Raw genomic sequence first — 14,074 nt, 5'->3', positions numbered from 1 at the left:
ACCACCAACCGCTTGACCCCAATGGCCCAAGCCCAAGTGAACATACAAAAGGGAAGAAAAAGAGGAAAAAAGGTACGTTTTTCAGATTATCAGAGATTCTCACTGGAAAAGATTGCTGACTTGAGCGTCGGAGCACAATCGCAGTACCCCCACCGGCCGACCGAGGCACGCAAAGAAGAAGGAGACTTGAAGAATAGGACAATTAAGAGTGAAGCAGACACCTTGTATCGACGTGGACCAACATTACTCAGTCCCCAATATCCATACAGGTACAATTGGCGCCCACCGTGGGGCCGAGTAATCATTATTCCCAGACCCAAAGACACCAACGCTCAAAGATGGGCTCAACGACAAACAACAACAATAATACTGCCACGGAAGAGCATAGGACGATACTCCAAACCCTCCAGATTCAGATGCAGGAGTTACTCCAGAAGGGAGTCATTGATCAACTACATCAAGATGAAGAAAAGAAAAGACAAGAAGAAGAGCGCCAGCGGCGTGCAGAAGAGATAGCTCAACTGAAAGAGCAGAACAAAAGATTGTTGGATAGACTCGAGCAATCTGAGCGTGAGGGACATTCACGTGCGCCTTCTCCACCACCACTCCAGTCAGGAACGAAGACAATAGTCCAAACTATACCTCCCACATCACTCGTTCAACACACCCATCAAAGTGTAAAGCCAGTAACCCCAAACAGGGTAACAAACCCGAAAGGCCATCCGTTCACTGACGATATCATAGCCACTCCTCTCCCTGACAAGTGGAGAGGCCTAACGATAAATCTTTACGATGGATCCACATATCCAGACAAACATCTGAATATATTTAGAACTCAAATGACCCTTTACACAACTGACCGAACGGTGTGGTGTAAAGTCTTCCCCACCTCTCTCAGGGAAGGCCCCCTTGGATGGTTCTTTGATCTTCCACCCAATTCCATTACAAGCTTCGACACTTTGGAATTAAAATTCACCACGCAATACGCCACAAGTAGACCTCATCGGACATCCTCCATGTCCCTTCTGAATGTCAAACAAGAAAGGGGAGAATCATTAAGAACATTCATGAACAGATTTAGCAAAGTGTGTATGAGCATTCGTAACCTTAATCCAGAAATAGCCATGCATCATTTGGTCTCGGCCATACTACCTGGAAGGTTCACTGAAAGTCTTATCAAACGGCCCCCGTGTAATATGGATGAATTAAGAACAAGAGCGACAAAGTTCATGCAGATAGAGGAACACATTGATTATCATTGAAAGACTCATGTTGAAAACGCGGACAGGAGCAAAGGGATTCGTCCTCCCACAGTGCCGATCGACCGGGATCGGCATCGCCCAAATAGGGGTCCCCGTTTCCACAACTACACCCCCTTGACTGTACCAAGGGGTAAGATTCTCGACGAAGCACTACAGATCGAATTGATTCCGGCACTGAAGCAGTCGCAAACCCCTCCCAATGCCGATACCAGTAAACGTTGCCAGTACCATCGTAACTATGGCCACACGACCGAAGGATGCCAAGCACTGAAAGACAAAATCGAAGAGCTCGTCTAGGCCGGCCATCTCCGCAAGTTCGTGAAAACCACCGTTACTGCATCCAGGTCACCCCAGCGTGATCATGATCCCCGAGAACGTTCAAGACGAAGAGACGACCGAACCCGCGACAATCATTATCGGTCAAACAGAAGAAAAAGAAGCGAAAGTCCGATCAGACGAACGAGGCCTAAAAGCGAAAGCCCCGAACGTAGGAGTTGAACTAAACAAAAAGTTCGCGCAGTCATCAATACAATCGCTGGACCGGTGTCACTCGGCCAACCCCCTCAAGAGATTAATTACATTGCAGGTGGTTTTGCGGGTGGAGGTTGTTCTAATTCAGCAAGGAAAAAACATTTAAGAGCAGTTCAGTCCATTCATTCGACCTCCACACAACGCCGACCGCACATACCACCAATCACTTTCACTGACGAAGATTTCACAGCAATTGATCCATCTCAAGACGACCCCATGGTAATAACTGTGGAGATAGATAAGTTTGCAATCGCAAAAGTTTTAGTAGATCAGGGTAGCTCGGTCGACATCCTTTACTGGGATACATTTAAAAAGATGAAGATTTCAGAGGCAGAGATACAACCCTACAACGAGCAGATAGTTGGTTTCTCAGGGGAAAGAGTGGATACGAAAGGATTTATCGATCTATACACCACATTCAGCGATGATTACCTTAGTAAGACCATCAACATACGATACCTACTCGTCAACGCCAACACATCGTACAATATTTTGCTCGGTCGTCCATCTATCAACAGGTTGAAAGCCATTGTCTCAACTCCTCACTTGGCTATGAAGTTCCCCTCAATCAATGGAGATATAACAACCGTGCATGTAGATCAGAAGATAGCACGAGAGTGTTATGTAGCTAGCCTGAAAGTGGAGCCAACCCGAAGGCTTTATACCACGTCAACCGAACGAACCCCAGAGCGAAGAGGCCGGTCGCTAGAAAGACGTTCTAGAGGAAGAGAATCTAGAAGACACTTGGTCGCTTTAGTTGATCTAGATCCTCGGCTGGATGATCCCCGGATGGAAGCAGGGGAAGATCTTCAACCCATATTCCTCCGTGACAAAGACCGAAAGACGCACATGGGAACATCTCTTAAACCGGACGACCGAGAGGCGATCGGTAAAACATTAACAAAGAATGCTGATCTTTTCGCTTGGACGGCTGTAGACATGCCAGGGGTAAAATCAGATGTGATTACCCATCGGTTGTCTGTCTATACAGAGGCCAGACCGATCGCCCAAAAGAAAAGGAAACTAGGTGAAGAACGGCGCAAAGCCGCACGGGAAGAAACAGACAAGCTAATTCAAGCTGGTTTTATTTGGAAGGCCCACTATACAACGTGGCTAGCCAATGTAGTCATGGTAAAAAAGGCGAATGGAAAATGGAGAATGTGTGTAGATTACACAGACCTTAACAAAGCATGCCCAAAGGACTCGTATCCCTTACCTACAATCGACCGACTGGTCGACGGTGCAGCCGGTCATCAAATCCTAAGTTTCCTTGATGCTTATTCGGGTTACAACCAAATACAAATGTACCACCGTGATCGAGAAAAGACCGCGTTTAGAACAGATTATGATAACTTCTTCTATGAAGTCATGTCATTCGGCCTCAAGAACGCCGGAGCCACGTACCAGCGACTTATGGATCACGTGTTCCACGACATGATCGGTCGGAATGTGGAAGTATATGTTGACGACATCGTCGTCAAATTAGATTCTTGCGAACAACATATTTCTGACTTAAAAGAAGTTTTTCAAGCCTTGCGTCAATACCGCATGCGTTTGAACCCGGAAAAGTGCGCGTTCGGCGTAGAAGGTGGGAAGTTCTTAAGCTTCATGCTCACCCATCGGGGCATAGAGGCTAATCCAGAAAAATGCAAGGCAATCACTGAAATGCGAAGTCCCAGCGAACTCAAAGAGATTCAGAGACTAGTCGGTCGTCTTACATCGTTATCTCGGTTCGTACCAAAGCTTGCCGAACGAACAAGACCCATTATAAAACTTTAGAAGAAAACGAATAAATTTGAATGGACAGATGAATGCGAACAAAATTTCCAACAGCTAAAAACATTTCTAGCATCCCCACCGGTCATCCAGAAACCGAACGCACGAGAACCCATTGTGGTCTACCTCGCTGTCTCCAATGAAGCAGTGAGTTCCGTTCTAGTACAAAAAATTGAAGCGGAAGAACGATCGGTATATTTCGTCAGCCGAGTCTTACACGATGCGGAGACCCGGTACCAAATGGTCGAAAAAGTTGCCTTAGCTTTAGTCATTACCGCACGACGGATGCGGATGTACTTCCAAAATCACAAGATTATTGTTAAGACTAACTATCCCATTATGAAGATTCTCACCAAGCCTGACCTGGCCGGACGAATGATAGGTTGGACAGTCGAACTGTCAGAATTCCATATCAAATACCAACCCAGGGGAGCCATCAAGTCCCAAGCCCTTGCCGACTTCACAGCAGAATTCACTCCCTATCCGACCGAAGAAACTCCCCAATGGACATTATACGTAGATGGATCATCAAACAGTCGTTCGTCCGGAGCGGGAGTTGTACTTGAAGGACCAGGGGAGATTGTTGTCGAACAAGCCATGAAATTTGAATTTAAAACTTCCAATAATCAGGCCGAATATGAAGCTATAATCGCAGGTCTACATCTGGCGATTGAGTTAGAGATAACAAATATAATTTGTAAGAGCGACTCCCGTCTAGTCGTTGGACAACTCACAGGGGAATATGAGGTAAGAGAAACATTACTCCAACAGTATTTTCATTTTGTGAAAAATCTTCTAAACAGGTTCAAAGAAATCTCATTCCAACATGTACGAAGGGAAAACAACACTAGGGCGGACGCTCTATCAAGATTGGCTACCCTAAAAAAGAAAGGTGTCCACCGGTCGGCCATACACGTGACCCTCGCTAAACCAAGTGTTGGTACCGAAGAATGCATGGCGACCGACACTCAACCCAATTGGATGACTCCCATAAAACAATATCTGACCGATGGTGCATGCGATTCACACTTAGAGAAAACAATGAAACTACAAGTCGCCCGATACATACTCATTGGCCAAGATCTTTACAGGAGAGGGTACTCCCGTCCCCTCCTAAAATGCCTTAGTCCAGATCGAGTCACCTATGTGATGACCGAGTTACACGAAGGGATATGCGGAACCCATTCAGGAGCACGGACCATGTCCGCCAAAATCCTGAGAGCTGGATACTACTGGCCGACCGTGCAGGGAGACTGCACTGAATACGTTCAAAAATGTGTGAAATGTCAGGAGTTCGGCGCCTTATCACACCAAAAACCAGAACACCTGCACTACATCCTATCCCCCTGGCCGTTTGTGAAATGGGGAATGAAGCAAGCGACGCGAAACTTAGAGCAAGAGAAACGGAAAACCCTCAACTCCACAAATGAAGCACTACTTATAGGCAAAGAGGTGAAAAGCAAAACTCATGCGTTCGTCTAGCACCATTAGATCAAATCTAATCTAACGGTCAAACACGCTCGGCATATGAAACGACACGTAATCCTCACCATTCAATCGATCTAGATGTGACAGCATCCCCAAACGGCAACTCTGCCATGCGTCACATCTCTGCCACGCATTAATGATGCCAGCTGTCAAGCATTGTCTCAAAATCCCCTGGCGTCTTATACGACTCTTCGTCCTTCCATGACCTCGAGCCTGGGGGGCAAGTGTACCGGTCGGCACCGGACGACCGCGTGGTTCGAATTAAATTATCTAATTTACGTGGTTACACGTGGAATAAACGGTTACAATTCCCGCTGAGCAACAAACACACGTGAGCACTCCCTGGATTTTCGGGAACATGCCTTAGATCCCAGGAAATGTTTCTGATCAATAGATAATTTATAAAATGTTTCTGATCAATAGATAATTTATACTTTCCCAGAAATTATTATGGTGCTTAAAGATATTAGCACCAAAACTTCTACATGGTCCTTTCTACTATTTGTTAGTTGGATACTAAGCCCAACTCATTGCGACGCGATGCTTGAGATAAATCATATTTATTTCGTTAATTTCTTCTCTAATTATAATTGGAAGCCTTTTTAGAAGCATGTTTATATTTTATTAAAATAAGTTCATGAAATAAATAAGTTTATTTCAGTCAAACTAACGTATGTAATTTAAAAACTATCATTGAAATATAAATTGTATTTTTTATTAAATAAACAACGACATAATTTCATCTTGCGTTTAAATATTTTCTGATGCGATGAAATTGATATATTAAATGTTGATTTTGGCTTAATCCCAAGTCCCACATCGGTGGATTCATTGTTTGGGAAGGAGGTTTGAGGGTTATAAATTAAACTCTCCTCCTTCACTGTTATATATCCCAATTTGTAACATCTTCTCTCATAATAATAAAAGTGAGTTGTTTTTGCTGTGCTCGGAGATTAGGCTAAATTGGCCGAACTCCGTTAACAATTTTCGGGTGTGTTTTTCCTCTTTATCTCTTTTATTATTTCGCTTTATTTATTCAATATTATTTGTCGGGTAGCTCTGTTAGGGTTTTGTTTTAGTGGGAAAATTACCCGTTTTTCCCAACAAGTGGTATCAAGAGCCGAAGGTTCGCCCTTGGGTTGTTTGAAATTATATGTAATATTGAATATTATATTGTGAGTCTGTAATGGCAAATAAAGATCAAGAAGGGAAGGCTCTGCAAGATGCAAATGTTGCAGAAAGCAAAAGTGATGTGTTGATTGTCTCGCTTTCAGCATCATTGCATCCAGATGAATGGATATTGGATTCAGGTTGTACCTATCATATGTGTCCCATTCGGGAATGGTTCTTTGATTTTCAAGAACTCGATGGCGGGGTTGTTTACATGGGTAATGATAATCCATGTAAGACAGTCGGGATAGGTTCAATCAAGCTGCGGAATCATGATGGATCCACCAGAATTTTGCGGGATGTACGGTACATGCCAAAGTTGAAGAAGAATCTCATCTCATTGGGGGCTTTAGAATCTAAAGGCCTAGTTGTGACGATGCGAGATGGAATTCTTAAAGCAACTTCAAGAGCACTGGTGATGTTGAAAGGCGTGAGGAAGAACAATTTGTATTACTACCAAGGTAGTACAGTGGTGGGGACAGTAGCGGCAGCAACTTCTAGCTCTAAGAAGGATGCTGAGGCAACGAAGTTGTGGCATATGAGGTTGGGACATGCTGGAGAGAAATCCTTGCAAATTCTTACCAAGCAGGGATTGTTGAAAGGTACGAAGGCTTGCAAACTTGAATTTTGTGAGCATTGTATTCTGGGAAAACAACGAAGAGTGAAGTTTGGCACTGCAATTCGCAATACCAAGGGTATTCTGGATTATGTGCATTCAGATGTGTGGGGACCTGCCAAGACTCCGTCAATCGGAGGTAGGCATTATTTTGTCACTTTTGTGGATGATTTTTCCAGGAGAGTTTGGGTGTTTACTATGAAGAACAAAAATGATGTGCTTGAAATTTTCCTTAAGTGGAAAGCTCAAGTTGAAAACCAGACAGGAAGGAAGATTAAGGTTCTCCGAACAGACAATGGAGGAGAATACAAGAGTGATCCGTTCCTGAAGGTATGCCAAGATTGTGGCATAGTTCGGCACTTCACTGTTAGAAAAACACCACAGCAGAATGGGGTGTCAGAGCGTATGAGCAAGACACTTGTGGAGAAAGTTCGTTGTATGTTGTCTAATGCTGAGTTAGGCAGAGAGTTTTGGGCTGAGGTTGTGACATACGCTTAACATCTCGTCAATCGTTTGCCATCATCTGCTATAGATGGCAAAACCCCGTTAGAGGTATGGTCTGGAAAACCTGCAACTGATTATGATTCTTTGCATGTTTTTGGTTCTATTGCATATTATCATGTGATTGAATCAAAGTTGGATCCACGGGCAAAGAAGGCTCTTTTCATGGGCTTTAGTCCTGGAGTGAAGGGATACCGTTTGTGGTGTCTAGAGGCAAAGAAGACGATTATCAGCAGGGATGTTACCTTTGATGAATCTGCCATGTTAAAGAAGGTAAATCCAGAAGGAGCTGATAGTACTCCGCAACAAGTGGAGTGTGCCCGGAAGCAGGTGGAGTTTGAGCCGACAGTGGTGATCCCAACACGAAATACCACAAGTGACTCTCCTATGGAAGAAGAAGAGTCAGATGAGGAACAAGTTCCTACCCAAGAATGTCAACAGCAATCAGTGTCAATTGCAGTTAGAAGACAGAGACGAGATATTCAGAAGCCTGCTCGTTTCATGGATATGGTTGCCTATGCACTTCCAGTTGTTGATGACATTCCATCCACTTACCCAGAAGCCATTCTGAGTTCAGAGAGTGGTAATTGGGTAGGTGCGATGGAAGAGGAGATGCAGTCTTTGAAGAAGAACAAGACGTGGAAGTTGGCACAATTACCAAAAGGTAAGAAGGCAATTGGGTGCAAATGAGTATTTGCAAAGAAAGAAGGATTTCCTAATAAAGAAGATGTTCGCTACAAGGCAAGGTTGGTTGCTAAAGGCTTTGCTCAGAGGGAGGGAATTGATTATAATGAGGTATTTTCTCCAGTTGTTAAACATTCCTCCATTCGAATTTTGTTGGCCTTGGTAGCACAGTTGAATTTGGAGCTTGCTCAACTTGATGTAAAGACTGCGTTCCTACACGGTGACTTGAAGGAGGAAATCTATATGACTCAACCAGAAGGATACAAGGTTGATGGTAAAGAAGATTGGGTTTGTAAACTTAGCAAATCATTGTACGGACTGAAACAATCTCCGAGACAGTGGTACAAACGATTTGATAAGTTCATGAAGGATCAGAAGTACAAGAGAAGCAAATATGATCACTGTGTGTATTTGTGCAGACTTGAAGATGGTTCCTACATTTACTTACTCTTATATGTTGATGATATGCTGATTGCAGCAAAGAGCCAAGTTGAGATTGACAGGTTAAAGGCTCAGTTGAGTAAAGAGTTCGAGATGAAGGATTTGGGGGAAGCCAAGAAGATTCTCGGCATGGAGATAAACAGGGACAGAGAAAGGGGAAAATTTTGGTTGTCACAGAAGCAGTATTTGCAGAAGGTACTACAACGTTTTGGTATACACGAAGATACAAAACCTGTAAGTACCCCACTTGCTCCTCATTTGAAATTGAGTAGCCATTTATCTCTGACGACTGATGAAGAACGAGAATACATGGCGAAAGTCCCATATGCAAATGCAGTTGGAAGCTTGATGTATGCAATGGTGTGTACAAGACCAGATATTTCACAGGCTATGAGTGTTGTTAGCAGGTACATGCATAATTCAGGCAAGGGACATTGGCAAGCTGTGAGATGGATTCTACGGTACCAACAAAATACCTTAGATGTTGGATTGACATTTGAGCAAGATGAATCACTTGGTCAATGCATAGTTGGATATTGTGATTCTGATTATGCAGGTGATTTGGATAAGCGACGGTCTACAACTGGCTATTTGTTCACTTTAGCAAAAGCGCCAGTTAGTTGGAAGTCTACCTTGCAGTCTACGGTGGCTTTGTCTACGACAGAGGCAGAGTATATGGCGATTACAGAGGCTGTGAAGGAAGAAATTTGGCTTCATGGGTTGCTTAAAGACTTGGGAGTTGGTCAGAAACAACTTGAGTTATATTCTGACAGTCAGAGTGCTATTCATTTAGCAAAGAATCAAGTCTTTCATGCATGGACGAAGCACATTGATGTTCGTTATCACTTTGTGCGTGAGATTCTCGAAGAAGAGGAGATTGTTCTCCAGAAGATTCACATTACGGAGAATCCTGCAGATATGCTCACCAAGGTGGTTACAAGGACCAAGTTTGAACATTGTTTAGACTTGGTTAATATCTTGCACATTTGAAGTTGGCGCCCGGAGGCGCAAATTTGAAGCACTGCAAAGTTTGTCTTTGTTATGTTTTGAGAAGATTTGTTTTAGGTGGGACTTGAAATTAAGCCAAGGTGGAGATTTGTTGATTTTGGCTTAATCCCAAGTCCCACATCGGTGGATTCATTGTTTGGGAAGGAGGTTTGAGGGTTATAAATTAAACTCTCCTCCTTCACTGTTATATATCCCAATTTGTAATATCTTCTCTCATAATAATAAAAGTGAGTTGTAAGGAGGTTTGAAGGTTATAAATTAAACTCTCCTCCTTCACTGTTATATATCCCAATTTGTAATATCTTCTCTCATAATAATAAAAGTGAGTTGTTTTTGCTATGCTAGGAGATTAGGCTAAATTGGCCGAACTCCGTTAACAATTTTCGGGTGTGTTTTTCCTCTTTATCTTTTTTATTATTTCGCTTTATTTATTCAATATTATTTGTCGGGTAGCTCTGTTAGGGTTTTGTTTTAGTGGAAAAATTACCCGTTTTTCCCAACATTAAATCCAAGACATACTGATAAATATATTATTATTATTATTATTATTCTTATATTTATTTGGTTCCCTGTGTAGGCAATTAGTGTAATATTTCCCTTCTATTTTTTTTTTAATTTGAAAGTTATTTTGTTGTTAACAACTAAAGTCAAAAGATAACTCTGAATATTAAATTTAGAAACATTTACAATACGGTAAATATAATTTTTCTATAAAATTTTATAACTAATATACATATATAATCAAAATTAAAATTAAAATTTATGAAGATTGATAATGATATTGATAACTTAAGGGGAGTAATCTTACATATTTATAAAATACTTATTTAATTTATTATATATTTATTTATTTATTTTTGTATAAAAGAGAATGAGAAAATTTCTAGTAGTTAAACAATTTATTAATTACTTTTTTTATTTTTTAGATTTCTTCGGCTAACTCTTCCTCTTGTTTTTTTTTCAGTCAAGATCTCTTTTCTTTGTAAGTTTTTTTATTGGAAATATATCAAAAAAAATACTCTGACACTCAAGTAAGTATTCAATATTTAATGTTTAGAGTAATAAATATTTAATAATAATATATATTTTTTAAAATTATTTAGATGATTCATAATTAAAGATAAAGATGTATGATCTAATTTTTTAAATCACTAAATCTTATTAATAATCTCTTAATCTTAATATATTTTAAGCATGGGCATAACTAAATTCTGAAATTTCTAGGACTCATACCGGAACCATATCTTATGATATGTTACTAAATCTTCTAAAGAACATAATTATGATAATAAAAAATTTAAAGAGTGTATATTAAAGTCATACTTGTTTGGGTTCACTGAGCACCGAGCTGGTGGTAGGTGAGTGAGAGAGGAAACAGCAACTCCACCTTTTCACCGAACTCTACCCACTTTGAGTCAGCAATTGTTTTGCATAAATAAGGAAAGGTCAAAAGAGTCACATCACATGCGGAGCCACTTTGCAAGTGGGAAGGTCATCATGACAGTGCCACGTAATAAACAAATATTAGATTAGATGGACCCCACCACACTCCTAAATGTCAACTAAGAAGAATGCGTCATCCCTTCCGTCATTCTCTACTCCTTCTCACTCCACACTGTTGCTCATTTCGATGGATCTAAAACTTGCAGATCCAAGATTCTTATACGGGCCGGGCGAGGCCCAATCCTCTTCCTTCACTACTCTTCTCCTTTTCCATCTCCTCACACAAAACCACATCCCAACAATAATAACCCCAACCATTCCCAAAACCGTTATCACAATTCCAACCCGTACCCAAACCCGATTCTTTTCTCGATCCCCTTTTTTAACTTTGAAATACCCCACTTTTGACTCATCTCCGCTACCCAACATGCTTTCGATCGGATTCTCCAACATGTAGCAGAACCCGGTCCCATTGTTATACACCGCTCCCCAACAGCTACAGTTCTTCTCACACAACTGCTCGCATTCCGCCAAAGACGGCGTAGTCACGTGCCTAAGGAGCTCCTTATGCGGTGGCTCCACGCCGCTCCTTCTCAGCACCCAGTAATCGCTTTTACTCCTACCAATTCCTTCTTCCCCACACAACTCTCCACCAACATCGTTGAAGCACCCACCCGCTTCGAACCGGGTTCGGTTATCTAAACAGGAGCATCCAGACCCGCCGGGCCTGCACAAGCCGTAGGAACCGCAGGAGCGGGGGAGTTCGCAGGTCTCAGAAATAGCTTGGTAGTTAGTTAGCCAGTTGGAACCGTCCCAGTAATAAGCTTTCAAATTCCCGTCCGCTTCCATCCGCATGAACAAAAACGACGCCGCTGTGACAGCCTGTTGGAAGCTGTTGAACTTTTGAACATCCGCGGGCTTCTCGTCGTTTGTCTGATACATCCCGAGGTAACCCTCCGGGTTGACTCGGGCGTAAATCGGTCCCTTCCCTTCCTGCACTTCCGCTTTCGTCTCCAGTACCGTGCGTTTCCAATATAAATACTTGTTTCCTTCGTATAGTCCCATGTAATCGTTGCCTAACCGCAATGAATATAATCCGTTGGAAGATAACAAAGACATTTTGGAGGTGAAGTTCTGGCCCTGGACGATGGTATTTGTGGGAAACTCAAAACTTTCCCAGAGGGGACTGCCTTTGGTTTGGACTTGCAAGTTGGAGGTGTTGAGGAGCACCGCGCGGTCTCCGTTTGTAGCGGTTGACCACGAAACGCGCGTTTCGGGGTCCGACAACACGAGACTACCGTTGAAGAAGAGGCGTGTGGTATCGGACCAGGACGCTGCGCGAGTTGGGTTGGCCACCCAGAAAGGCTCCGAGGATGCGACGTGGAGGATGGCTAGTGCCAGCTGGTTTCCGTTCACGCGGAGGAAGCCCAGAGAGAAGTTTCCGGTGGGGTCACTCAGAAGTGGCTGAAACGACGGCGTTGAAGGCTCTGGTGTCGCGGAGAAGCCCGTGTGAAGCTCTTGCGTGATGGAAGTGCATCTCAACGTGAGAATCTGGATGGACAGAAATAGAAGCACCATAAACCGAGGCTGATGAGTTCCCAACATGTTGAACATCACAGTTGGCAGTATCATATAGAAAACGAGGTCGTGAGTAGAGTGTCACATTTATAAGGTTAACGCTCTTTATATAATAAAAATAAAGATCATATATTAATTAATTAAAGATTTCGGGGGCACAAAAATAGTATACGGCAATGAACCTTACTTTAATACAGAGTCATAAGGTTTTTTATAACTAAATTCCATAATGAAATTATGGGAATGAGGTGTGCATTGCGGATAGCCGGATAAGCGGAAAACGCTTAGTGTCTCCGGATTCTCTCGAAGTTCCAATCAAGTAAATCAATGTCTTAAAGTATTTTAGTATTTTTTTTTCTTGAACGGGTGTTGGGATCTAGTAAACGATTGTCTTGCTCTTTTCTTCGGTCGGTCATTGTCATTTTTAGCTTTTTGTTTCGTCTTTCTCCTTTCGGTCATTCGGTCTCATAGGCTAGGATGGTATCTGCAAAAGACACTCCAACGCTCAAGTTAGTCAGGGTGTCAGCACTCGATTGTCAGAGTACTGGAGATAATGACGTACCTGATTCTTGGAATATGAATTATTTATATTATACTAATGGGTCTTTATTGGTGCGTCGAATTAGGAGGTTAGTTCATGTTTAAGGTTGCGCTAAACAATTTTTAATTATGGATTAATCCTGCTAACTTGGTCAACACATGGCTCGTCGTCATGGGTCGATCGGTCACGTATCGTCACATGATCTTTTTATCGTAGTCAAGTGGTCGAGTTCCTGATCGATTCATTGAGTCATTTGGTCGTCTCAGTACATTTTTTTATATTATGATTAGAGACTCATAAATCTATATGACCTAGTTTAATAAATATTTAGGTAGAAACTAAATTTAACACTATAAAAATGGATGAATATTCTTAAGATAAAAAGTAATAAACACTTTATTGTAAAGATATATTCTTTTCTAGTACTTTTTTTTAGAATCAAACCTAAGTGTAGAGGGGAGTGTAATCATAGGTACAAAAGACATAAAGAGGGGAGTGTAATCATAGGTACAGAAGACATAAAGATCAGAAGTCCACAATCTATAAGACCTTGTGTAAAAGATATTTAGTCTTGTAAAACAAGGTGTATCTTGAGGTTAAAGATTTACGATTTAATGTTTATGGTTTATGGAATATCAAAATTGTCTATAATTAAGATGATTTTTGTTTGATTTCTTTCTCCTAAAAAAGCCACATATATTAAAAATAATTTTAATTTTTTTCTAATACATTAAAGTTAGTGTATAATAAAGAAGATTTTTAATATTTGTTTTGTTTAAAGTGAAGTCCTACCTATGAAGCATGACTTGAGTTGTTTCAATTTTGAACTAAAATGATGCACAATAAAAATAAAGTGTATTTTTTTAAAAATTTCTGATTTCATTATTTTGTTTGATTTATATAATAAATTACTATATTATTGATAAGAAAATAAATAGTACATTGAAATTTAATAAAGAAAAAAAACAAAACAAAAACAAATTATTAATACCAAAATACACTGAAATTTAATAAAAAAATCAATTTATTTAAAAA

The 14,074-nt window shown here is 41.3% G+C and overlaps 1 protein-coding gene across 1 annotated transcript; it reads right to left on the bottom strand.

Annotated features, from left to right (window-relative positions):
* Nucleotides 1–10,613: 10,613 nt before the first annotated feature.
* LOC137814540 (D-mannose binding lectin protein with Apple-like carbohydrate-binding domain-containing protein) lies at nt 10,614–13,170 on the bottom strand. The gene has a single exon (XM_068617335.2). It carries the CDS (start codon nt 12,550–12,552, stop codon nt 11,083–11,085), a length of 1,470 nt encoding a protein of 489 aa, XP_068473436.2. The 5' UTR covers nt 12,553–13,170; the 3' UTR covers nt 10,614–11,082.
* Nucleotides 13,171–14,074: the final 904 nt, after the last annotated feature.

Source organism: Phaseolus vulgaris, chromosome 1, assembly GCF_051622355.1.
Source record: "Phaseolus vulgaris cultivar YP4 chromosome 1, ASM5162235v1, whole genome shotgun sequence".
Taxonomy (NCBI): domain Eukaryota; kingdom Viridiplantae; phylum Streptophyta; class Magnoliopsida; order Fabales; family Fabaceae; genus Phaseolus; species Phaseolus vulgaris.
The sequence above is the reverse complement of the archived record's forward strand: the minus strand, read 5'-3'. Positions and strand labels throughout refer to the sequence as shown.

What these genes read in the sequence shown, in the direction of transcription:
- LOC137814540 (XM_068617335.2), bottom strand. Translation starts at nt 12,552, where the DNA reads ATGATACTGCCAACTGTGATGTTCAACATGTTGGGAACTCATCAGCCT.